The following is a 27,802-nucleotide window of genomic DNA, read 5'->3' as shown; positions in this document are numbered from 1 at the left end:
ATCCCACTGTCATACTGAAATTGCTTGGGATAAAAATTACACAAATACTCCATTCTCATTTTCAGATTTCTAGATTATAGAAGAAGAAGGGCCGGGCGCCGTGGCTCACGCCTGTAATCCCAGCACTTTGGGAGGCTGAGGGGTCAGATCACGAGGTCAGGAGATCAAGACCAACCTGGCTAACATAGTGAAACCCCGTTTCTACTAAAAATACAAAAAAATTAGCCAGGCATGGTGGTGGGCTCCTGTAGTCGCAGCTGCTCGAGAGGCTGAGGCAGGAGAATGACGTGAACCCAGAAGGCGGAGCTTGCAGTGAGCAGAGATGGTGCCACTGCACTCCAGCCTGGGCAACGGAGTGAGACTCCATCTCAAAAAAAAAAAAGAAAAAGAAAAAGAAGAGTAGACAAATGTGAAGACCTTATTTTACACTGAATTTATTTTGGGAATAATCTTTTAGAAATTCTTTTCACTGAATTTATTTTAGTAATAAGCTTTTAGAAATTCTTTTCACTGATTTTAGTAATAATCTTTTTGAAATTCTGTCACCTAGTTGAAATTCATCAATTATTTTATCAAATAAACAATAATTGAAAGTTTACTCAGGAAAGGTGGTTTTAGGATGTGTGTCAGGTCTGAATTTATTAATTATACCTAAATTACACAAATTATACTATTTTAAAATTTCTTATTTCTGATTTTATTTTTTAATACTTGATTTTCTCAGCCATCTGCTTTAAGTTTTCTGGAGTTTGGGGAGTTTTTGACTACTTTTTGAATTTTTCTCCTTCTAGAAAATCCCTTTGCCATGCTGCTGTGGCTCAGTTCTCCTCTTAGATTTCTAATAATCCCTCTCTGTGTCCTCTACTGGCTCTCTTCTTCCTATTAACGGAGACCTTTATTTTAGTCTTTTGCTTCACATTTTCCCCTCATTGCTTCAATGATTCTGTCTTCTTCCATGAAACCATTGCTATTTTGTTAACAACTCCTAAATGCATATCTATAATCTGTTTTTGTTTTTTTTTTTTTTTTGAGATGGAGTATAGCTCTGTTGCTCAGGTTGAAGTGCAGTGGCACAATCTTGGCTCACTGTAACCTCTACCTCCCAGGTTCAAGTGATTCTCCTGCCTCAGTCTCCTGAGCAGCTGGGATTACAGGCGTGCACCACCATGCCCGGCTAACTGTTGTATTTTTAGTAGGGACAGGGTTTCGCCATTTTGGTCAGGCTGGTCTCGAACTCCTGACCTTGTGATCTGCCCACCTCAGCCTCCCAAAGCGCTGGAATTAGGATTACAGGCATGAGCCATCATGCCTGGCCATCTTTAATCTTAATAACTTCTCTAAGCCCACACTTCTAACTAGGTATTTCACTGATATTTCATATTAATACGCACAACGTTAAACTCATTTACTTCTGAATTTTTTTATCCTTTAGGATGACAGCATCATTCATTGCCATCCAAGCTCAGACCTCAGAGCCATATTTTACTCTCTTGATTTCATCATTAAAGCAGCTACCAATGTATGCTGTACTACTACTCTAGTGTAACTCGTGTCTGCCTCTGCATCTTATTTCCATCATCATCATCTTCCTTTAGAATCTTGTTATTTGCCTAGAGTCAACCATGTGATCACCTCCCAACAATTTTCTCTACCACTATCTCTATGGTGCTCCCATCTATCCAACTTCCGACAATGCATGAACTGGGAATAAATGCCTCTCTGCTTGACCTTCAAACCTGGCATAGCAAGTTTCACCTAAACTTGAGGGTGCGAGATAGAAGAAATGAGAAAGGATTTATTCTTATTGCAAACAGGTAGCACAACAGATGCTCAACAAATATTTCCTAAAATGGAATTTTATTACGTATTATTGAAACATTATCATGTCACTCTCCTGGGTAAAGAGCTGTAATGGGTTGCCATTGTCTAGAGGATATAGTTTTAACTTCTGGGTATACCCTTGGCTCCTGTATGCCTCTTTCTTCCTTCTCTTGCCACTTGTGGCCAGGTGCTCTGGGATCCAGCCGTATGGCACCACTGGGTGCCTTTAGTAATGGGCCTATGCACATACCACTCCCTTTGCATATAGTCTCTCTTTTATTATTTGTATGCCTCCTATTTATCCCTTAAGTTCAGAAACTTCCTTGATCCATTCTGAATTAGCTGCTCTTAAGATAAAGCATAATTCTATCATTAACGCTTACTACAACTGTCTGTTTCTCTGTATCTCTCTCACTCTATGGTAAGGTCTTTGAAGTCAGGAATCCATCTTTTTTTATTCCCCGGAGTCCACCACAGTACTTGTAGTTCATATATTTTGGTGAAAATACTTTTTTCTTCTATTGGTTATGCAACCAACTAGCTATATGTCCTTGGACAAACTTATTTAATTGACTGGATTTAATTTTCCACTTCAGGCCTGTTGGCCTCTATGCTCTGCTACATTCAAACCAGAAAACTTGAATTTTCTAATGTTTATATTTTTTCCAATGTCATTTTTAACTTTAACTTTTTGGAATTTTTCCTATTTTTAATACATCAGTGTCATATACCATTATCTAATTTCCCCCCATTTTTTTCAACCTTTTAGTACTTTGTAAGACTTCTTCATAATTACAAAAATATTTTGCCAAATATTAGAGTTAATCACCTATTCACCTTATTCCATAAACTATGACGTAAAATGCTTTGTAGTAGCTGGGCGCGGTGGCTCATGCCTGTAATCCTAGCACTTTGGGAGGCCGAGGCAGGTGGATCACAAGGTCAGAAGATTGAGACCAACTCGTCATCTAGCATTAGGTATATCTCTCAATGCTATCCCTCCCCCCTCCGCACTAGCATGGCACATGTATACATATGTAACTTACCTGCACATTGCGCACATGTACCATAAAACCTAAAGTATAATAATAATAATAATAATAATAATAATAATAATAATAATAATAAAAAGATTAAAAAAAAAAAAAAAAAAAAAAAAAAAAAGAAGATTGAGACCATCCTGGCTAACACGGTGAAACCCCGTCTCTACTAAAAATACAAAAAATTAGCCAGACATGGCGACAGGCGCCTGTAATCCCAGCTACTCAGGAGGCTGAGGCAATCCCAGCTACTTGGGATGCTGAGGCAAGGGAATCGCTTGAATCCAGGAGGTGGAGGTTGCAGTGAGCTGAGATCGCCGCACTGCACTCCAGCCTGGGTGACAGGGCGAGACTCCGTCTCAAAACAAAAACAAAAACAAAAACAAACAAACAAAAAGCTTTGTAGTAAGAACCATGTTCTATATGTTTTTCTGTTTCTCCTAAATAACACTGTCCCTGCAATACAGATTAAAAACTCACTGTTAAATTAATGAAAATCTGTGTTACAATGAATACTAGGACACGTTGTAACAGAACTCGGATCGCAAAACCGGGAGTCTGAGCAGAAGAATCTTTCACTACATTAAGCAGTATCTTCTTTTATGACCTCTATAATTTTGAGATATAATGTTCTTATTTACCTGTAATTCTTTCCTTCAGCCCTAAGCCTTCAATCAACTTACTTTATATTCTCATTTGCAGGTACTTCAGGCAGTTGCACAGTAATCATGCCATCCAAGTTGGTCTTCCCAATGAAGGCAGGCTTGGTACGTAATACATCTGGTGCAGTCTTTGCTGTGACCCTGTGCTGCAGCCCACCAGCACTGTTTCCACGATTTGTCAGCACGAATGAATATGACTTCTCAGGCTTCAGGTTGACAATTAACTTCTGTGTGGCTCGGCCATCCACTTCTTCTACCATTTTCCCATCATCATAAAGAATCTAAAGAGATAAAAGCAACAAAAAAAAATCTGGTTATCAGAGAGGCAAACTATATTTTCTGAACCAATGTGCACTTGCTTTTGGAAAATGTATATATAGTCAATTCTAATTTTAGGTGATTTCTAAGCCCATAAGTAGTCATAATTCTGGAGATCACATCAATTTTCCTGTCATTTCCTACTGTGTAATGATAAAATGTTTCCAAGTCTATCAAAAATACACAAAGAGATATATATATATATATATATAAAATAACTTATCAATATTAGACCTGTCAGTTCTATGTGATCTTAATGGAATATGTGCAGAAAAGCTCTACTTTTCAATGTATTATGAATATTGTCTATTTTCTAAAGGTTTTGGTTCCTCTTTCTAAATATATTTTTACTTTCAAAAATGTTTCTCTATTTCTTATTTCATAAATATGTACTTGCTGACATCTCTTAATGGCAAGCCAGAGTTGAAAATGTGCCAAGAATACAGGCCAACAAACAAATTCGGAAACTCCCAGGGTATTATAATATAAATAGGTAGAAACCATGTAAATTTCATTCTCTGCCTGAAAAACAAAAGCACTAGCTTAGATGTAAAAAGTTCAAGTTCAAAGTAGTAGGTAACCTACAAGTGATGCCAGCCCTGGATTTAAGCTCCTGCTCCCTCTTCAGAGTGAAAAGGACACACTTACAAAGCACCAAACTGTCTCCCATGTGAAAGTCACAAATGAGAATAGCAAGGACATGTGGCCAAAACAAAGTGGTCTGCTTGCTGTGCAAATAACTTACTCAGATAAACTGTCCCCTCTACTTTTATCTGTGATTTCTTACAAATTAGAAACCAACTTACTTTGAAAGGCATGGCGGAGTTATAATTCTCTGGAATCTCCCAAGACAGCAACACGGAAGTCTTCATTACTGCTTTGACATGAAAATTTTTTGCAAACACTGCTGGAAAAGGAAAAACAGTGTATTTAAACCATTCTTAAAACAGATGACCTGTCCTTTCCACCATGGACCATAGGGCTTATGCTAGATGCTGTCTACTTTGATCAGAGAGAGAAGTATGATTTTCCTACCTGTTTAGAGCATTCATTTTAATACCCCATTCTCACAAAGATCTTTCCTTTCTCTCCAATTCAGCCAACTCTATTGTGTTTTTCTTACCTGAGGACATTGGGGTGCTGTCAGCCAGACTTGCTTGACACTCTATAACTGAAATCTAAGGCATCCAAGACGTAGTAAGTTTTACATACTTTACCTTTTTGTTTTTGCTGAACCTATTAATACGAATGGGCTGATCAGTTATTATAGCTTCAAAATACTGATTTCCAAAGACTGACATTCCTTTAAAGGAGGAAGGCCATAAGCAGACAAATCCTACCTTGATCCACAGGCAGTGTCCTGAACTGGACACTGGGACTATATGGCCCGGGCCCTTTGCTCGTATGAGCACGTACTTTTACATCGTATGTGGTATCTGGTTTTAAGCCAGTAAGTGTCATAGTGGTGTCAGCTGGAACAATAAGCTGCTCCATTGGGAGAAGGGGGATGTTGATATCCCTATAAAGAAGGGTATACTTGGTGATAATGCCATTTCTCTCTGCCAGGACAGGTGGTTGCCAAGATAACTGGACGGAGGTTGAAGTGGTGCCTTCTGAGTGAAGGTTTTGAGGGAATCCAGTTGGTACTTCTTCTGGAATGGAAATCTCCTTCACCATCTCCTCCCCAAAGCCCACTTTGTTTCTGGCTGAGAGCCTGAAGACGTATGATGCTCCTTTGTGGATGTCTGTAGCTGTAAAGTGATCTTCTTTTTCAGAGAACTCAAGAGTAGTAAGCGGCTCCATATCCTTGCGGCCAAATTTTAGACGGTAGCCCTGAAGAGGTCCAAATGTGTCCACGGGAGGGTGCCACTGAATAAGAGCAGTATTCATCTGAGTGTGGTTAATCACAAGCCGAGGTTTCCCTGGAACTGGAGCACATGGGATGGAGTGATAAGACCAACCAATCTGAACATTCACATTTCAGTCATTGCCAAATGAGAGAGTTCCACTTTACTGGTATTCCCATTTTCTTACTTACCAAAACAAAACAAAACAAAACAGGCAATGTTTGATCCACATACCTTTGTGGAAATATGCTCCTTGTCTTACTTTATTAAAGTAGGCTGAGATACTAGAATTTGATAATGGACACAAAACAGAAATTATCATTGAAACAACAGCTTAAGGGAATTTTTTTGACACCTGCACGTTTTAAACCTTCACACCTAAAGGTTCATATCAAAGATAAATTAATTTGAGCAAAGATCAGCCAATTAGATATCACTAATAAGAATAACTATAATGATTATTTATTCATTGAGTACGTGCAATGTACCAGCGCCATGCTAAGTGCATTGCATATAGTATTCACAATTGGTTTACATTCCTGACTCCTCACTACATTCTTGGACTAGTTATTATTATCTCTATCTTCTGTAATGAGAAAATGATGCCCAGAGAGGTAGAAAACTTTCCAAGGCCAGCATGTAACAAGTGAGAAATCTATAAGGCAAACCCACCTCTGTCTGGAGTCGACTGCTTAAATGCTTAATTGTGCTACAAAATAATATCGTATTGACTTACTATGAATTTAATTTACATTTTCTGTCTAACTTTACTATCCACATCATTCATCTTCATCAAGTTCTTCATCTGTAAAATGGGAATTATATTAAGAGCTATTTTATATTGTTCTTATGAATAATAAATGAGGAAATTCATGTAAAAGTCTTAGCATGAGGTTCTGCATTCTATTAATATTAACCATAATTATTAATAATCTGAATATTAAACTTTTTATGGTGAAAGGCTAGCTTCCAATGAATACAGAATTTATTTACCTTTAAGTTAGATACGTGAAAAGTTCTAATCTACTAATTCAATGCATTATTATATCTGTATTTACTTTTAATGGAGAGCAATTACTATTGGAATCCACAGTGAAAGACACTGAGGGAGGATCATCAGAATAAAAACTAAACCAAGTTAACAGAAAGAAGAAGAAAGGCCAAGTATGCTGGCTCATGTCTATAATCCCAGCACTTTGGGAGCTGAGGTGGGAGGACTGCTTGAGCCCAAGAGTTCAAAACCAGCGGCTGGGTGTGGTGGCTCATGCCTGTAATCCCAGCACTTTGGGAAGCAGAGGCGGGTGGATCACCTGAGGTTGGGAGTTGGAGACCAGCCTGACCAACATGGAGAAACCCTGTCTCTACTAAAAATACAAAAATAGCCAGGCGTGGTGGTGCATGCCTGTAATCCCAGTTACTCGGGAGGCTGAGGCAGGAGCATCACTTGAACCCGGGAGGCAGAGGTTGCAATGAGCCGAGATCATGCCACTGCACTCCAGCCTGGGCAACAAGAACAAATTCCGTCTCAAAAACAAACAAACAAACAAACAGCTTGCCAACATAGCAAGACCTCATCTCTACGGGGGGCGGGGGGGAAAGGCATGGTGTCACATGTCTGTAGTCTTAGCCACTCAGGGGGCTGAGGTGGGAGAATTGCTTGAGCCAAAGAGTTTGAGGCTACAGTGAGCTATGATCACACCATTGCTGTCCAGCCTGAGTGACAGTGAAACTGTGTCTCAAAATTATGAACGTGAAGAAAAAGAAAGATAGTAGGAAAGGAGGAAAGCTTACAGTAATGGGAGACAGGTGATAAAAAATCATACCATGGGGATATAGATTAAGGTAAAAAAATCACTAAAAAGATTATGAGACAATACATAGAATATTAACCTCAGAGATGGACTGATTAGCCTCTTCATTTTGTATTTCAGAAAGTGAGACCCAAGTGGAGGTGTGCTCTGCTCTAAGAAATATCATTAAGATATTTACTTCCTTAACCAATGGAGCAACAGTTTTGTTTCACATGCTGGGAAGATTCATCGCATGCTGACATAACTCAGCTGACCTACAATGTATGAAAACAATAGTTTCTAAAGTTTTTAGATAAATAATTATTCAACAACATGTGTGTTGTGTTATGTATATAAAACTTGTGTGTTGTGTTGTATATGTAAAACATGTGTGTTGAAGGTAGGTCCAGGAACCACATCATTGTGTACTCATGGTGTTCCTCAGGAAAAATGCATCCAGAGATCTTAACAACCAACTAACACTCTCAGAACACCACCCATCCATAAGTTGGAAACTGTGTGAACTATTCCATTTGCTTTTAATATATTTACAATTATCTTAATTTTAAAATAGTACTTTAAGGTAGGGACATTGGCAGACATCTTTAATTCCCCTTTATGTATATAGAGCATTTACATGATTTGTCCAAATGTCAGTGATGGTGTCAAGGATTAAACACCTGAGTCTCTGCTGAGAAAAATCCATGGTGAAATAGAACTTTCAGCAGAGAATACAGCCTTCAATATATGAAACTCAGTTGAAACGAGTGGGTGGAAACACAACTATTAATTCTCAATATTCTCCAGAGACAATAGATTAAACATATTTATTAAAATTTTTTGAAATTCTAGTTCCAACGAACTGCATAATAATATATACACCGTGTATCCTGTTTCCTTAAGATGCACATAAAGCTAGGATAAATACAAATAATTTTTTGATCTAAACCACAAACACAGATTGCATTCTACTATTTGTCATTTATGAGCATGTTCTTATTAACTGATGTTTCACTTTATAATATTGCTATGGTACACATTTGGAGAAATCTAACGGGCTGACAAAGTCTAGGAAAAAACCCACTGACTTTGTAAATGTATACATTTATTCTTCTGTGGGAGTTAAAGCTTAGGATGGAGTAATCTCTTTTGTTTTCGAAGTTGGCATGACCTTTCTTATCCTGGGACAGAAAGGCTTGTTGGCTTGGAATCATAAGATCAAAGTAATGATATAGAAATAAGAGCATTAGTTCTGACCTACTGGCTTCCCCTGCTGTACAGGAGGATCTCTGTCTGCTCTCTATTGCCAAACCCACAACAGTCATTCCTTCCCTGGGCAGAAGTTTTACTAAGCCTGAAAACTATGAGACGACCAGCCTGGAAGTGCCACAAAGCATAAAGGAAGGACTCAAGAAAGAAATGAATGCTTATGCAGCTTGGGGAAGAACACCCAACATCACCTCAGGAGAGGCTGGCCACATGAAGGGTCGTCACACGAAGGGATGACTAAAATTTCCATAAGCATGTGAATAATAGAAACAGTAAACACAGTTTAAATAGGCTGGAGTAAGGGTTTGGGACAGTTGTGGTATTTTATCCAGGGAATCAGGATGGGATAAAAAAGGGAAAAGGAATGAGGAGAGTTTCTACATCATTGAATGCATAGTTAAAAAGAATTCTCCCAAACTCCACAGATTGGCAATGGAACTCACTGCATTCCTGGCTTCCAGAAACACTATAGGTATCAAACATTTACCAATAATTCACTTTGTGCAAATACTTGTACACTGGCACACAGGTAGTTGAGTGAGGAAATAAAGACAGATACAGCAGCGTCCATGTTCTCTAATACAGGCATACTCTAGTTGGGAAAATAATCAGGTGGAACAGATTGTGCGATCTGTGGAGTCAGGTTTCTAATGCCTTAGGGTTATTCTGTAGACTACTTTTGTCAGTCATGCCAGCTGTTGGTTCAATGGTTCTGCTCACTCCAGCACTGGAGCTTGAGGGTTGGTAAGATGAAAGGGTCTTAAATAATTACTCAGGGGAGTTGGAAGGTCATTTCTCAGCAGGGTCTTAATGAACATATTGGAAGAAGCAGAGAAGGTCCAGCTACAAAGTAAATAACTCTAAAATTTATATCATGACATATAAACTCTTCTCCCTTTTACATTTTCTTATTCTCTTACATTCTTTTAAAAATCTCCTAGGACTTCAGAATTGGTACATATGTGTGGTTGCCCTTTACTTTTCAGCAACTGGAATCACTGGAGATCAACCAAGGTACTCAGTCCCAATGGCTCTAAATTTAGCCCCAATTTAACCTAGTACCAACGCAACAACAATCACAATTGACTAGACTTGGGCTAACATTTCCAAATTCTCCCTGTCACCGTCATCTTTTGATTATCCTTAAACATAGCTGTTCAATATAGTACTGAAATTCATGTAAAAATATACAGAAAATGTCAAACCAATGAATTTTCTGTTTGCCTTTAACCTCAAGGCCTCAGGCAGTAAACTAATTATTACAATACAGAATAATGGGAGGATTAACAAAGAAAATGCAAATATTTCATAGTCATTGAAACATAAGAGCCAACATTTTCTTCAGAAGCATCCTTGAGGTTATACGAATCTTACATAGATTACTTAAACTATGATCAGAACTCGTTTCCAAGATATGATTCTTTACAGGTTGTAGAAACAAGGTATAATAAACAAACATCCCACAATCAGGAAGTTTACTATTAAAATACAATTTCAAGAGAATTCCTGAATTCTTTGTGGGAGCTGTAACTAAATACCTTTACAATTATGGTTATTAGGAGCTCACATCTGTAAGATAAACTCAGTAATTCTTCACAGTCACATAAATATATGAGGATTTTTAATACAGTAGACAAAACAAATTGATATATTCACTAATTGCCTAGGGATAAACCATGAGTAGCGGCTGCTTATGCAAAGGAAAACTAGAGCTTCGCTCTTGAAGGAATTAAATTTGGATTCTTCTGCCTTCTTCCCAGATGCAGTGGGGAGGTCTTACAAAAGTAAACGTGTAGGCATCTAAATTACAAGCATTTTCTATCTCAATACTAAAGCCTCTATTGATTAAGAAGGATCTAAAATTGTGAATGAAAATTCCAAAAGAATTCTATATATGAATAAGTTCCAAAATTCTAAAATGTCTATTGTATGGTAAATAAAAAGGGATGAGCTAGCCTTAGTGACATTAAAATAGACAAAATCATTCCTTTCTCTAAAATTCACATCCCTTGGCTATAAATCCACTACTTTCTTGTCATCATAACATGACCCCATTTAATGGGCAACAGGGGAGTGGTGCTTCATATAAGACATTTCAGAGTTATTATGACATATTTATAAGTGTAGGTGAAGAAAATGTATTTTCTTCCATTTGAGATTCAATTCTTGGTTGTTGATGTTCTAATAGAGACTGGTTCTATAGCCAGATAGTCATCATGACATCACGCCCCTCACTGAATACGTGCCTGCTCTTCAGGGCATTAAATTAGCTTGATACAATGGTATTTAAAAAAAAAAAAAAAAAAAAAAAAAAAGCCCAGAAGACTCAGCCTTGAAGGAGTTTTGCCATCTGTAATCCTGCTGTTTGAGGCAATTCCAGGTGGCAGGATGCGAGCGAGGCAAATCTTATGACATTTAGACAAAGCTGGCAGTGAGCATGGCACCCAGGAGGGCACTCAACATCACAGCTGTTCTTTACTTTATGCCTTTACATAGAGGTATGTTCCTAAAAAGTTATTTGAGAAGTGATTCGGGCGGAGTAAATCAAATCACGGTTTACATGTTCACGGGAGATTGCCATATATGAGGATTGAGGAGAATCCTTCTGCAATTATCTCTTAATTTACTCATTCTACAATGCCAGATCTTCCTTCATGCTGGCTTTTCCTACTGTGGCTGACCAAAGTCATCCCAAAAAGCATTGAGGAAACCTTATTCTTTAGAAGGGAGTAATTTTATACTATTTAGCCTTCTTGCTTTTCTTCTTTTTCTTTTTTGTTTTCTATCTTTTGTTCAGTTTGGCTTCTTTAGAATCCCCACAGCAGTGGGTGGTGAAGACAAAATGACAAAAGGTAGAACTGTAAGTCATGAACCCAGTTCAAGATGGCAGCTCTTCTAAGGGGATTTGTTGTCCAGGGAAGTTGAAATTGTTGCTTGACTTCCCTGTCCAGATCCCTTCCCTCCAGATCTTCATGGGACTTGATCCTTCACATCATTTGAGTCTCGACTTAAATAATCCTTCCTCTACAAGAACTTCTCAGCCCCTAGAGGCTGCCTGATCCTTAATTGTCTATATGCTTTTACTTTTCATCTTACCACTTTCTGACATTTTATTATATACTCGTTTTGTCACTTGTTAATTATCTAGTCCTATTCAGAAAGTAAATTTCATGAGTGCAGATTCTTGTTCTGTTTTGTTGATTGCTTCATCCCCAGTGCTGGTAACAGGGCCTGACACACAGAAGGTGCTCAAAAAAAAATACTTGTTGAATGACTGATTGAATAGTTTGGACAAATTATGCACTTTGACTATTTTTTCCCTGATCTATTTTTTTTACCCCTGAACTAAAAACACAAAAGTTGACCATAGTCCATTTATTTCCTCTGATGTTACTATAATAAAAGCCTGCTAGCAGCTACCTATACCATTTAGAAAGTTAGTATTACTGTTCAAGGCACATACATGCACAGACATGATTACCTGCCCCAGTGGTGGACACCAGTTTGGGCTTGCTGCGAGCACCATCTCCTTTGGTTGTGTAGGCTGTGACGGTAAGGGAGTAGGAAGTTTCAGGCTGGAGCCCAGAAATGATCATGTCCTGAAATGACAAAATAGAATGTCACTGATTCAAAACATGCTACTAATGCCCTCGGGGAAAAACAAGGCCGTCTGCCTTCATTCTGCAAATGCTCGCACATCCCTTGCGGCCATGCTAAGCCCTGGAAATTTCATGCCTGAGATCATGCTATGGAGATCTGTTTTCATGCTGATATCGAAGGGGTGTCTTCAGGCATCTTGAGAGGTAGATCTTAGGGTATTAGTCAAAGACATGAAATCTGGAGCCAGACTTCCTGAATTCTTAAACTTAAACTTGCATGTCCTTACTAGCTTGGACAGACCAAGTATGTTTACCTATCTGTGCCTCCATTTCCCATCTGAATGTTGGAATTATAATAGGACCCCATAGGATTATATGAGTTATATCAGGTAAACTCACAGAACTATGCCTGGCTTATAGGAAGCATTCCATTAAAGAGTGATTATTTTATGCCAACAGCTCTCCACACATATCCATTGTAACCCACAGACTGCGGATGGGGCTGATGCCAGCATAGTCTGTTTTATCACTATAGAAGAATTTTACCAAATGGTTGTTGTTGGACCTAGATACCCTGAGAGAGAATTTTCTTAGGACTCTCTTATTAATTTATTGTATTATCATTTTTATTGGTTATTTGTATAGGCTATGAGCAGAAATCATTATCCACTGAGGAGAATTTTCACACACATTAAAAAGCAGCCATAAAAGCAAAGAATACAACAGGACTTTAGTTTTACCACATCACTAGTATGTGCTCAATTTATTTTGACTTTCCAAAAACTGTTAAATATCACATACTATTTACCAAAATTCTTAGTTTTCTCTTAGTCAGGGCCCAAAGCTGTGGTAGTTATAAGACCAGACAGTCTTTGATTTATTCCTTTAAACTGCGGGTTATGGGATTCTTTAGAGATTCTGGCTATCAATTTATTCTAGTATTTTAAGAACAAATACCAGAGCTGCACATACACATGCGCGTGCGTGCACACACACAGAGACACAGACACACAGACACACACACACACAGACACACACACAGAGCAATATAAAAACCCTTTCAGATTTTTTGGCACAGCTGTGTTTTCAAATTGAATATGGATAAATTTAGGAAAATGCACAATGTCATTGTTTTCCAAATCTAAAGACAATGTGAGTGATGAGTGAATGAATTATATTGTGTGAAATACGGTAGGTTTTTTTTAGCAAGGCTGTAACAGATACCATAGAGCTCAATTGTTGAAGCTGATCCCAAATATGACAGCTTCTGAGAACACGCTTTCTCAAAAGAGTAGGAATATCTCACTGTGGAAATTCAAGAAGTTCAGATATCATCCTGAAGAGTCACTGGAAATTTTATTCTGCCAGATAAATGGACTATTTCGGAGAAATGTTGTATTTCCAGGACTTTGGAATGGTTTCCCTAACGTTCCAGAGGATAGAAAAACCAAGTAAACTACCCAAGAGCAGTATTTTAAATGACAGCAGACACACTGGCTGTCCCAAAAACTATGATGAGTAAATGCTAACATTATTGTTTCCAAGGTTCCCCTCACATGCCACCGGAGTACTGCTGAAAAGCAGGCATGGCTAACTGGAAAAAGAAGCAAGGTTTGCTTCCATCACCAAATTTTGTAGCAAGAAATTATGTACTCTGAGACTTATATGTTTCTTATCAGGAAACTGGAGTTAACCACACATATCCATTCTCTTGCCCAGGTTGTTAGACGATAACAGACGTAACGCAATTTGAAATGCGTCAAGTCCCCTGCAGTGGTATAATCTCAGCTGGACACACTTCCATCTGCCACATTCATATCCTTTCTTGGATTACATTTTCTTTCTTTAAGTGGTGGGTACACTTCCTTCCTTGGTTGTTTCAGTATGCTCTGTGAGGTGATGTGCCTGATATGATGGCCATAATTCCTCATTCTCTTTGTTTCCTCCTGTCCTGTCTCCACTTTGCTTCTTGTCCCTGACTGTTAAAAGCTGGCATACCTGAGGTTCTGTCACAGTCACTGGTCTACTGTTTCTCTAATCTTAAAAAAAAAAAAACTGCATTCATTTCTAAACCTTAAATAATTATTTCTGCCCATATTCCTGATTTATTTCCAGCTGTGACTTCCAATCTGAGCTCCAGTGGCATATACGTTGTAAATATCTGCTAGATGTTTTCCTGTGACTACCCAGTGTTACTTCAAGTTCAAATGAACTAAAACTTAAAAATCATTCCTGGAAGTAGACTCCCCCACTCCTTACTTCCATATTTTAATGAATGGTAACACATCTGCAAAACTTATGAGCTATCTTTGACCTCTTTCTCTTCCTCAGTTCTTAGCAAGTTTTTGCCAATTCTTCCTTTTATTGATCCTAACTATCACTTTTTCATTTCTACTGCCTCAACTCTGTTGCATTTTTATCACTTCATGACTAAATCAGCAAAATAACTCTTTTTACCTGCTTTTCTATCTGCCACCTTTTTACTCTCTAATCTATCCACTAAGTCACTGGATTTTAAACTGCAGGTAATGACCCATTTAGTATGTTGTGAAAGCAATTTAATCAGTCATGAGCAGAATTTAAACAAACAAACAAACAGAAAATGAAATGGAATAAGCTTGAATACTTAATGTTAGTGTTTATTATACATTTAAAGTATGATTCTATAAAAATTTTATTTTAGTTAAACATATGTGTGCATTGAATCATGACATATAATAATGTATTTCTTACTGTGAGTTACAGTCAAAGAAGTTTATGGTCAAAAACGCTGCTGCACTGGCAATCCCATGAGAACTGATACCTTGGACACAGTTACAAGATTCCCAACAAGAGCCATGTGCATTGGCAGTAAATATTCATTCAGTGAACGGAAGAATACCTTCCTGCCAGCCTTTAACTCATTTTTCTTTTTATTTCTTCTATATCACTCTAATATTGAAGAGTTGAACACTGACCAGCCAGCTTTTTAGCTTGACTCTTCTGGTTTTCCCAGTATTATATTATAGTTTACCTCTTAGCTCTATTTACCACTGAGTTACTTAACATGAAGCCTTCATTTATATCAAATTGTCAGGCTTACTGTCACGTGACTATACCACATGCTCAACTGTCTCAATGACTGGTTTTGCTGTGCTCAACTTTAAAAAATATATATGTTCCACCTCCAACTCCCCAACACACACACACACAAACACACACACACACACTTTTTCACTTATTCAGTCTTTAGTCATCCCTTAAATTCTCAACCAAGCTTCAGGACTTCTTTTACTATCTTGGACCACTATCTCTGAATTCACAGCTTTTATTGACACTGTCTACTAATTTACTAATGCATGGTCCACTGCTGTAGGCCATATATTTTGCTGCATTTTATGAAACGTTTCAGAACTTTACTCTTCCCTAGCCACTTAGAATGTAAACACTAGAAAGGCAGATGTCATATCATGTGTTCCTTGCAGTGGCATATACATAACAGTCCCCCAATAAATAACATAGAGCTTTCATTCAAATATTTTAAAAACATTCCTCTCTCAGCGAGATACTTTCTACTTCTTGGCATAATCCATTCACCATTCAAATATTTATGGGTAAAGTGAAGAACAGCCACTTCTAGTTAGAGTTAATCAGTGCCAGATCTATATCTTGTTATCCACTGGATATGTGATCCTGGAGTAGGATTTATGAGCAGCCTACACCAAACAATCTGACATCTCCAGTCTGCAATGCCTTCATTTAAAGCAAGCTTATCCAACATGCAGCCCAACACAAACTTGTGAACTTTAAAACATTATGAGATTTTTTTCTGTTTTAGCTCATCAGCTGTCATTAATGTTAGTGTATTTTATGTGTGGTCCAAGACAATTCTTCTTCTTCCAATGTGGCCCAGAGAAGCCAAAAGATTGGACAACACCCCTGTATTTTAAAGCATGCCTCCTCTGACTGTCACAAGGCAGAGTTAGTAGCAGCCATCAAAACAAATATCACAAGCCCATGACATTTCTTATGCAGTCAATAGCACCATGCTGACTTCACAAAACAAAAACCAAAATAAAAAGTGCACCACATAGTGAAGATAACTTAAAAATAATTTGTTAGTTCATGCATCCAAGCAAACTGTGATGACAGATCACAAATAAGTGAAAGGATGTCAGAGAAAACAAGCATATATAGTCTGCTTTTGACAAAACAGTCAAAAATTACTCACATGTTCAGTAGTATCATCAAATTCCCACTGATTGAGAATAAGAAGGTTGGGAGGAAAGCAAAATAAAAAGAAAAAGAATTTAAAGCCTTATACAGGCAGTGTTGCCCTTCTTAGATTAAAAAAAATCAAAAAAATAAACAAAGCAGTATGTACAATAAAATTCCAGAGAATGTGTGATTTGCTGCCACCTCCATCTCTGATTGGGAAGTCAAATTAAATATCCTTTGTTACTGTTATCACTAAAACCAGCTAATATTCTTTAAATGTATGGTTCACTGAAACATAGCAATGAGGCCCAGAAAAAGCTAATGTTTCTAATCATATTCTACTCATATTTATTTTGACTTCTATCTTAAGTTACACAATTAAAAGTCACTATTTAGATTAATATCTTTCATTATATTTGACACTTATAGCTTCAATGAAGTCCTGTGAGATGTAATGAAATTTCAGTGAAGAGTCAAGGAAAGTAAGTGAGATGGGAAAGAAAGAAAATACACAAGGAAAAACAGCAATTAATAAAGAAAAGCCAAAGAAGAAGAGAAAAAAAGACAGAGCTGACATTTAATGCATTTGGTATTATATAATTTCATTAACTACCATATTTTACAATGGAAATAGGGACAGAATTACAGTTCTGTAATGTAAAATATCTAAGAACCAAAGGACAACATCAAAGCGCACTGGTCATGTTGTTTTCTTTTCCATAATTGTTGACTTACAAGATAAAACATAGCAATGATGGCTTTAATTTTATACTATGATAACTTTCTTTTTATAGGCACTACATAATAATTATTTATACAAATCAAGTCAATGGCCCCTTTCCAGTGTTGAAGGGGTATTACGAGGCTCTACTGCATTTACAGAAGTGGCCTTGGGGTAGATAAGTGAGCCATGAATCCAGATCCCTTTACTTAGAATGTCTCAAAACTGAAGAAAACATAAAGACTTTTGAGAGTTGACTTGTATTAAGACTTTGGGGGTAAGTACTTTCCTTAGAGGCACAGGGATATTTATTGCTCTCTTATTTTTTTATTTTTATTTTTATTTTTTTTTTGAGATGGAGTCTTGCTCTGTTGCCAGGCTGGAGTGCAGTGGTGCGATCTTGGCTCACTGCAAACTCCACCTCCTGGGTTCAAGCAATTCTCCTGCCTCAGCCTCCCTAGTAGCTGGGACTACACAGGCGTGTGCCACCATGCCCGGCTAATTTTTGTATTTTTAGTAGAGATGGGGTTTCACCATGTTGAGCAGGATGGTCTCGATCTCTTGACCAGGGGATCCATCCGCCATTACAGACAAGAACGTAGAACTGGGCAACCTGGTGCCACAGTTTTCAACTTGCTTCATAATCTTTCCAACTTTCACACAAAGAAACGCATTTTAATTTGAAATAAATTTCAAATTTTTTACAAACTCCATCCTTTTCCCTGCCAAGTCACCAATTTCTTGGATAATGAAAGTATTCCAATGATCTTATGATATCCTATCCCCATGACATCTCATCACCATTTGACACAGCAAAGGTAAGCCAGTACATGAGTCATGTACAATTTTCAGCGTGGTGGTTACAAGTTGAAATCTTCATCTTCCTTTCAGGAAAATATGTAAAGCCCAAGTGAATTTATTATGGGACTATCTTTGAATCACCTCTAATTTATGAAAAATTTTGAAAATTTTCAATGCTCTGTTTTAAACAACTAATTATAAAACCAGGTTGTGATACCATAGTTGCAAACCACTGCCCTAAGATGAACACAATTTCTCACATACTCAACTACTCATTTTTAGTACTTTTTTTTTAAACCTTGGTTCAACATAAGGATCCCACTTATTCTCTAGGAAATTCTGATTTAATTTTTAATATCATTGTAACGATCTTCATTTGCTGGGACATGAAACAATGAGTTTCCTCAAATATGTAATTTGATGAAGAAGTACTAAATATAATACTGAGTACCTGTCCCTGAATAAAAATGTCTATTCTTCAGTGGAAGAAGATACATTTAGAAATTAGAACAACTAAGTTCCAAGTTGTTTTAGCGCAGAAGAAAGTAGATTCCATGAGCAAAAATGCAGTTTAGAAATCTTCCCTTTGACTCAACTAAGTCAATCATTTTTTGAAGTCTGAAAGGCAAACTCAAATATGGTTGTAAAGGGTTGAGTATCTGTATTTTAAGGAAAAAGTAACATGTTTTTAATCAGACTTGAGTGTCATTTCATTACAATTCCCTTCCTCACTTGATAGTAACTGATTGAAAAGATCAATATACATCAATGTGAAATGAAAACTAGAATTTTGTATAGGATTTTTTAAATGTCAAAAAACTAAAATAAGACCAATTTCAAGATATGAGCTAAGATAAACTTATTATATAAAAAGAGAGGTACATAATTTCAGAGGCTTACCTGTGCATCAGCCAGCATGACATCTTTCAGCATGGGCTGGCCCTTGGGCTCACCATTTTCCATCCTCACATAATGCACCTGGTATCCTCTTATCTGGCCATGCTGTTTATTGGGCACCGGTGAGCGCCATGAGACTTTAACAGATGTTGAGTTGACAGCCTCTACCTCGACTTTGCGAGGAGGACCACTAGGAACTGGAACAACATCATTGGATAAAAGAAATTATAGGCACTTGTCCCACCCAATCAGAGCATTTTCTGCATTTTCTTTACTTAGGTTTCTCTTTCAAAAAATGGGTAAACCCACTATGTTTCCTTTGAAGAATACAAACATTTTCAACCAATGAAAATGCTTAACCAATCTGCTCTACCTTTTAAGAAAAGATCAAAAAACATGACCGATGCAAAAAAAAAATGGAAGAAAAAAAGAGTATCAGAGAAATAGAAAAACATGTAAAAAATGTACAAAAGCCAAGGAAGATGCTTTGAGGTTCAAAGCATTAAAGCACAAAGAGGTATAGCATTGAAATAATAACAAAAACTGGCTGTTGATTGTTGTGTGTTTTTTAAAGGTTTCTTTTTAAACGGCAGAATAAAAAGATTCTTGATTATATGGATTATCTTCTCTTTTTTTCTCATATCAAAGGTATTCCATACAAAAGATGCCAAAAATTCAATGTTGAGCATCAATGTCTCTGAAATACGTAAGACAAAAAGGCAACAAAAAGATAAGAAGGTAGTTTTGAAAAATTAACTTCAAAATGTAAAAGAAGTGACTACAAAAAGCCAAGAAAAACACAGAAGACTTTAGATGGAGGTACAGAGACGGGCTGGATTGCAAGACCATAGGAGCCAACAGTTCTTTTAAAGAGAAGCAAATTACTGCATTGAGATTGAAAAAAAATTAAAAAAAAGAAAAAAAAGAAAGGCCAGGCTGCAGCAAAGACAAGTCTTTGGCAAAAATACTAAAGTAACAGCAATGCTGGGTAAAAAGATGAGCAGAGAAAAAAGATTACTGTTAGCCTATTGAAAGACAGCAGACCAAGACTGTGTCAGAAGGGTGCAAACTGACGTAGCGGAGGCAACATACCATCTTCATTGGTTCGAATCAACACGGACAAGCTCTCAGGGCCAGGGCCGACATCTGTATGGGCCGTCACAGTGATCCGGTATTCAGTCCATTTTTCCAGCTGTTCCAAAAGGTATTTGGTAGTGTCCGAAGGAATTCCCAAAATCTCGTGAGGCTTGTCATCTTCCCCATCCACTGCAGTATACTTGATGGAGTATTCAGTGATAATGCCATTCTGTTTTTCCACTGGTGGAGGTTGCCAACTTACCAAAATACTAGTGGAACTTGGGCTGGTGCAACTAATGTCTTGAGGAGGAGCTGACGGCTCTTATTTTGGTAGTGAGTTAAAGGAGGATTTAAGTGAAAGGACAGGAGTGGTTGAAAAAAAAAATGATAAAACAAAAGAAAAGGCAAAAATAAATAAACGAACAATAAGGACAAAACGAAAATAAGGCTTTGAAACTTAAATTCTGACAAATTATGTACCTTGGCTTAGTAATATGAATAAACCAAAAAAAATGAATTAATGACCAAAAATAATTGTTAAATAATGGGTGGGGGGAATATGTGAAAATGAGACCTCGAGACAATGGAGCCTCAAATAAAATTACCTACCTGCGATATAAATTCTTCTTCTAAACCAATACCTCAGTATCTCCCACCCCGACTACACTGACTACCCAGCTTCAAAAAAGCTGCAAATAGTGCTAGTATTTACTTGAGGGTCTGATGATGCTTCACAGATGTTGTTTCTAAGCTTTCACTTCTATATTCTAGAATGAGGATGGTTTACATACAGTACTTATTTGTGAAAGGCTTCTTAAGGGTGAAAAGTTACAATAACTGCTAATGCCCTTCTACCAGTTCCAATTAAAAATAAACAAACAACAAACATAAGAGGGTTCACTCTATCTGAAAAACTGAGTTTGCCTGACCAGTTTTAATAATAATAAAAATGTTAACATTGATCGTAGCCCATATACAGTGAGCATGCAGAATCAATAAAGGATGAAAATGCAGAGTCCAAGATTTACCTACCCGAGGGTAATGTCAGGATTGTTGATTCTGACTGTAACTTGTACTTACCCTACGTCAGCTTTCAGCTTTTTAATTATAACTCTTCTTGAGACACCATTGCTAGTGAAGAATTAGACCCCACCAGCAAAATTTGGTAAAATCAATAATAATCATTTATCCCTTACAAAATGTCAATAACACAGCCATTAAAAAGAACTGTTTTTTTTTAAAACCCAAGTATCAACTGGAAAAGATATAACTTATGTGCAAAATTGCTTTCATTTTGTACATAATTATTCATACAATGTAGGGTTTATATTAGAGTTAAAAGATATACTTTCTTCCTGCCCATTCTAAATTAAACTAGTCACTTTCTGAGCAATTATTTTCCATCAAATTAACCAAATATTATGATTTTAAAAAATTAAAAATCAATAAAAGACAGCACAATTACTATCATTATTTAAAACTTAATAATATATGTTCCTAAAGAAGAACAAACAAGTGGGCAAAGATAATACAAATCCATACACACACACACATATTTTTAAAGCAATGTATATGGTAGACTGAATAAAGCAATTCTATGTTTTGTATTTGAATGCGTAGTTTGGGGATTTCCCTAGACTTTGTGAGTCTTAATATTATGGAGTGCCAGGTGTATCCACTTGTTCAGGGGATTATCAGTCTTTCTTAATTTACGTGCCTTGTGTTCATTATTACAGTCAATCAAAATAAAAGCTCTCTGTATTGACAAAAAAGAAAACCTCATAGGACAGCCTTGTAAATTTGGAATAAGATTTGCAAAACCACTAGAATCTCATTTTTATTGATTCTGACTAGGGGTTCTTATATCTCAAATTATAAAACTATTTTACATGCATTATCATTATTCATAATAAATTGAGTTGTTCATGTAACAGCAAGGACTCATTTGTAATTCTTTTTAAAAAGCTGATTTGGTTTTCACTAGGGCTATCTTCAGACCTCCTATTTTGTGAGAATATATTCAATACCATTTGAAAATTTTACTTTAATAAAATAAGGAATAGATAAGTGTTTGATGTGCTTATAAAAAGTCTATTCAATATGTATGTGTGTGTGTGTATATATATATATATATATATACACACACACACATATGTCAAAAACTGAGGTTTGTAAACCATGGGAAATGTAATATTGAAGCATGTAACATTTCTCTTAATTAAATGCTTGGTTTTAAGAAATTATCTTCTACAATACTATTTATTAGCCTGCCTGGAATTCAAAGCAGACATACAGAGAATGCATTAATTTACATGCTTATGCCTTTAAATGAAAGAAAATTTTATGGGAATAAATGATAATCACTAATAGATTAAACAGGATCCTAATCATTTTCATGTGAATAATCATGCTTTAAAGAGGGAAAAACATAAATTTTATTATCAAAAAACCCTGAAAGTTTTCAAGTTTCTATAGAAAATGAAATGGTGGAAAACTTGCTTATTTATATGGAAGGAAATTAATCTTTTAAAACATAAATTTCATGTTTGCTGATAGGTCTAAATATGAGGTCAACAGAGCATCTTCTTGACAAAATTCAATGTATTTCTACTATAGATATCTATTGTATAATTCACTACGTCAAAAAGCAAAGACAAAATATCACACAAAGAAATCTAAGAAAATAACTCAACAAAACTCTTCAATTCAAGGTAAATAGTATTTTTTATGAATGAATTGTAGACACATATTAATAAAAAGCAATAAATAATAATAAGCCACCAAACTTCCCATCAAAAACAATCTCCTGTATAATACTTTATGCAAAACAATCTGCCCTGGGCACAATTAACCCCCATTGTGATAAACACAGCTATGCTTAAGGGTAACAGCTCCAAAAAGAAATTGAACCCGAGGAAACAAAATACAATTTAGAATTGCAAATATGTTTGCGATTATTCCATTGTTTCTAAATTTGTCCACATACAGATTTTCTGTCAATGTTCCAAATTTCCACATGTACTACACACAGAGTTGATAAGAAACAAGTCATCATAGCTGAGCTTTTCTTAGTAGAAACAAATACATGAAATAAGGACTTGTTTGATTGCAAAGCTAAAGCCTGTGTGCGTAAAAAAATAAAGTTTGTCTTTTGCAGCCTCTTTCATTTGCCAAGCCCTCCTATGATTATTTTGCAGGGTTCTCAATGCGAATTTTGCTTTAAAGCCTTACAATTCATTAAACAGGGCTTGATCTAATTCCTTTCACCCACTTTTCATCCATGGACGTCTACTACCTTCTTTAAAAGTCTTTCAATGTAGGAAGTGGGAAGGTGGGATCTGTTATTTGGATCAAGTGATGAGACCAAAATAAGTCACAGTTACACTTTCACCTGTGAAGTGTGATGCATACTAACCTAGAGACTAACTATTAAGCATATTAGCAGGTTTGCTTGTTGGTGAAGGTGAAAGCTAGCAACATCTCCCAGAGGAAATAAAAAGGCAGAAAGTAAGCAAAGAGAGACACCTACTTGACTGCATGGTTCTAGCTGATATTTCTGCAGTAGAAGCACCCAGGCCTTGAGGGGAGCGTGCAGCCAGACGGAAATAGTATAAGCTGTTTGGTTTCAGTCCTTGCAGCCTATATGACGTCCCTGGCTCAATGGTAATTCGTTGCTGGAAGCAATAAGAGAATGTGGTCATCTTCAGTAAGATTCGTGCAAATACTTTTTAATCATACTGTCTGGACCATCAGATTTCTATCATCAGGATTATAATCTCATCAAAATATCACCAAAAGAGTCAATAGTGAGTATCCAGGGCTATACTAAGGAAATTATATAATGAAAATATCAGTTTAAAAGGCAAGTTTCTACAAAGGTAACTGGAATAAGGGAAGTCAGAGATCTTTTTAACGTTGACACAGTCAGCCAAATACATCAGATAAGACGAAGACTGAGAGGCCAACACCCATGAGTATGTTCTGCCGTTAAATGTGTGTATGTTGCTGTGACACAGATCACAATAGAAAATGACACCTGCCCCTGGTAGTGGAATCTGCCCAACATGTGCAATTTTAATTGAACAGATGTCTACTCATCTCCCACGACCTTCTGAAATCTCAATTGGAGGCAAAGAAAATATGACCAGAAGTAGCAACAGTAACCAGTATACAATTTACAGGAGGTTGCTATAAAAGAGATTTGAAATTGCCAAGTTTTAATGGGATAAAAAATCATGTTAGTCACTAAAGAAAGTTGAATAATTTATCTGAAACCACATTACTACCCTAGGTTGATCTAAAATAACTGAAAACCTTACTTTCTTTGTGAATAAAGAACCCACAGCCAGAAAAAAAAATAAATTCACAAACGTTTGTGGACTTTTGATATATGATTTCGTTAATCGAATGCTATAACTCTCAACTTCCATGCTTAAAATTTGTCATTTAGCAAAAATGTAAGTGTCTTTGGGTAATCAATCTTGAAGATCAGCCTACAGTAAACCTTAAAATGCAAGTTAGTACATAATCTAGTAATGGTGTGTGTAATCTTAACACTTTATCAAACAGTGTTTGCTTTCACACAAACAAATCAGTTAAGAAGAATTCAAGGCCGGGCATGGTGGCTCACGCCTGTAATTCCAGCACTTTGGGAGGCCTAGGCGGGCGGATCATGAGGTCAGGAGATCGAGACCATCCTGGCTAACATGGTGAAATCCCATCTCTACTAAAAATACAAAAAATTAGCCAGGTGTGGTGGTGGGCGCCTGTGGTCCCAGCTACTCGGGAGGCTGAGGCAGGAGAATGGCGTGAACCCAGGAGGCGAGGTTGCAGTGAGCAGAGATCGCGCCACTGCACTCCAGTCTGGGCGACAGAGACTGTCTCAAAAAAAAAAAGAAGAAGAAGAAAAATTCAAATATAAAACTAGAGAAACCATCCCTAGGGTGTTCTGGCTTACAAATACAAAAGTTTTCAGGAATTTTAGATCCACCAAGTAAGAAATAAAGAAATTCCCTAAATAAGCAATTGTGGAGCACAGTAGCTATGCCAACATTTAAGCATCACAATTCTCCTTTACTCTTTGTATATATGTATGCTTGTGTCTATGTATGCATGTATTTTAGTTTGGTGGTCGTGATGAAGGTTTAAAACGATTCAGTGCTGATTTACGCCTTACAGAAAACACCAATAGCTCAAGTTGTACGACAAATACTTTAAGTCATATCTGCATTTCAACTGTATAACTTTTTGAGTGCTTGATTTATATTGGCTTTGTTAGCTAAATCTAAAAGCACTGCATTTAAAACCTATTCTTTTGAGATTCTGCTCAATTCAAACAGATGGAATAAAATAGAAGTTTACAAAAACCTATTAATTTATTATAACATCCAAAATTATGTACTACAAGTTAATTGTTCATTTAGTATGTGAGTTTTTTTTAAAGATATTCTTTATTAGAACACAGGTTAGAACACAGGGACTGTTTCACTTTGTGAAGATTTTTTTTTCAGATAAAAAATGCTAAGAGGCATAATAAAATGAATATATAAGTGAAGTTCTCAAATATAGTGCCATTAACTCCTTTTGTCCTAATGTTCCCCAGTGGATTTCACAACAATAAAAGAATCATATTTATTACTATTATGTATTCTCATTCTGAAAATGTTAGATGTATCTTAATATCGATTTCTATAATGTATTCAAACTACACTCAAGAAGCAGTAGACCCTAATCGTTAACAACACAGACTCTGGAACTCGACTGCCTAGACTCAAATCCCAGCTCTGCCATCCACTAGTGCGAGACTTTGAACAAATTATTTAACTTTTTTTCCATGCCTCCATTTTATTATATGTGAAATCAATTAATAAGAAAGGCTAGCTCCAGTGCTACTATAAAAATTAGATGCATTATTGATGGTAAAACCTTCAGAACAGTGCCTATTAATGAGTTAATTATATTGATTTTCATTTCTCTTTTCAGTGACGATCAACAATTGCCATGCCTTCTACAATCTGTTATTTTATTTGCACAGCATACTCAAATGTTATACACACTCACCTTCATATCAAATACTTTTTAGCAAACAAACATTTGCTATTGGGGAATCTTTGAAACCAGTGTGGAAAAATTCATTTAGCCAAGGACTTTCATTAACATATAGAGCTAATTTAGTCACCTGTCCCCACAGTGACTTAAATACTTTTATGAAGAAGAGAAAGTCCTCAAGTCTCATTGAGTATTTATTCTTCCATAACCTGATACATCTACGGAACTTGGAACTCTGTCAGAAGCATATTCCAATAGGAGCAAGAGTTATTTTGTTTTGTTTTTCCCCAGAGCCTCCAAATAACCACTGTTTGTTGTTGTTGTTGTTGTTGTCATCATTTTGGGTTTTTTTTTGGGGGGGGGGTCAAGTTCCTCTTTTAATTAGTAAATCTTTTCCATCAAGGTCCTCAATAGCTATCTGACCAAGAATGTGGATAAATACACAAAAATAAAGAAGTGGTCCAACGTAATGAATAATTCCCAGGGTGAGAAGCACTATATAGTCTTACCTCCTCTCCATGCTCCCCATCTTTGTAAACCAGTTCATAGTTGGCAATGGTATCTGAACGTGGAGGTGTCCAAGAGAGCAAAATACTTGTTTCAGACTCAGGTTCTGCTTTGAAGTTTAGTGGCTGCCCTGGTACTAAAAACAGGGAGGCAATGGATTGAACTCACAATCACCAGGAGTATTCACAAAGTTCTTCCATTAGTGTAACCTGTTTAAACCTTTCAAAATCTGTACACATGTACCAGCTTAGTGGAAAACAAACTCCTTTACATTGTCCAAGTTAACCTCTTTGTATACAGGGCAAGTACGATGTTACAAATCCTGCTGTGGAGTAGTAGAACATCTACACAAGATACAGTAGAACTAATAAGTATAAAGTATATCGGCCTCTGAACTCAATTTCAAGGAAAAAATTCTTTACTTCATGACATGGTTGTTAGTAATAAATAATATAATTTATATAAAGCACTTGAAATATTTCCAAAAGCATAATAAGTACTAAATACCTAAAAGTATTGTTATTTACAGTTGAGTAGGAACTTACTCTCTAGCACTACATGTAAAATTCAAAATTATTTCCAATTAAATTTATAAAATCCTACTTTTACTCCAATAACAAAACCTAACAGGCAAACAGAATCACTTAGCATTTTTTCTTACCAGCCCACATTTTGAAAAAGAGGTGTAAAAAAGGAAAAACAAAACAAAACAAAACTCTATCACTTACAAATAATGACTTCTACTCTGTAAACTATGTTAAATTATTTAATGCACTACACCTAATACAAAGTATCCTCCCTAGTGCCACGAAGCTAAACTACTACAAAAATTAAGAAGTTTATAGAATACACTTATCAGAAATATGGTAACTTAAAGAGATCATCTATAATTCTCATGTTAGACATGTAATCTATTTGACAGACAATTTGGAAGAGCTGTTTATCAGCTGTAACAAAGAATGGAAAGTCTATTCGGTTTAAAACACCTTACTCAAATGTACTAGAATAATTACTAACCTAAACTTCCTAGTCCACACCTAAGCCTATCAGTTCCCCTCTATCCATTATACACAAGGCTGAGTCAGGGTGTCACTGGCACATCTAATCGTACATTGTTCTTGGCCATTGTCTGCTCTGATTGGTGAGTGCCTATGCTTTCCCAATTGTAAAATATTTTGATCATTACCCTTGATATTATGGCATGTCTC

At 36.5% G+C, this 27,802-nt stretch overlaps 1 protein-coding gene across 3 annotated transcripts in view; it reads right to left on the bottom strand.

The window, feature by feature from the left end:
- Positions 1–27,802, bottom strand: part of PTPRD (protein tyrosine phosphatase receptor type D) — a 1,191,315-nt gene that overhangs the window by 166,073 nt on the left and 997,440 nt on the right. For all 3 annotated transcript variants that reach the window (XM_063649531.1, XM_063649529.1, XM_063649530.1), the window contains 9 exons: positions 26,597–26,730; positions 23,569–23,713; positions 20,055–20,360; positions 18,966–19,159; positions 16,557–16,583; positions 12,229–12,346; positions 5,182–5,769; positions 4,648–4,748; positions 3,545–3,804 (listed from right to left, as the gene is read on the bottom strand). In XM_063649531.1, the coding sequence (XP_063505601.1) occupies positions 3,545–3,804; positions 4,648–4,748; positions 5,182–5,769; positions 12,229–12,346; positions 16,557–16,583; positions 18,966–19,159; positions 20,055–20,360; positions 23,569–23,713; positions 26,597–26,730 (1,873 nt within the window). The remainder of the gene's footprint in view (positions 1–3,544; positions 3,805–4,647; positions 4,749–5,181; positions 5,770–12,228; positions 12,347–16,556; positions 16,584–18,965; positions 19,160–20,054; positions 20,361–23,568; positions 23,714–26,596; positions 26,731–27,802) is intronic.

The sequence above is a fragment of the Pongo pygmaeus genome, chromosome 13 (genome assembly GCF_028885625.2).
Source record: "Pongo pygmaeus isolate AG05252 chromosome 13, NHGRI_mPonPyg2-v2.0_pri, whole genome shotgun sequence".
NCBI classification, from domain to species: domain Eukaryota; kingdom Metazoa; phylum Chordata; class Mammalia; order Primates; family Hominidae; genus Pongo; species Pongo pygmaeus.
The sequence above is the reverse complement of the archived record's forward strand: the minus strand, read 5'-3'. Positions and strand labels throughout refer to the sequence as shown.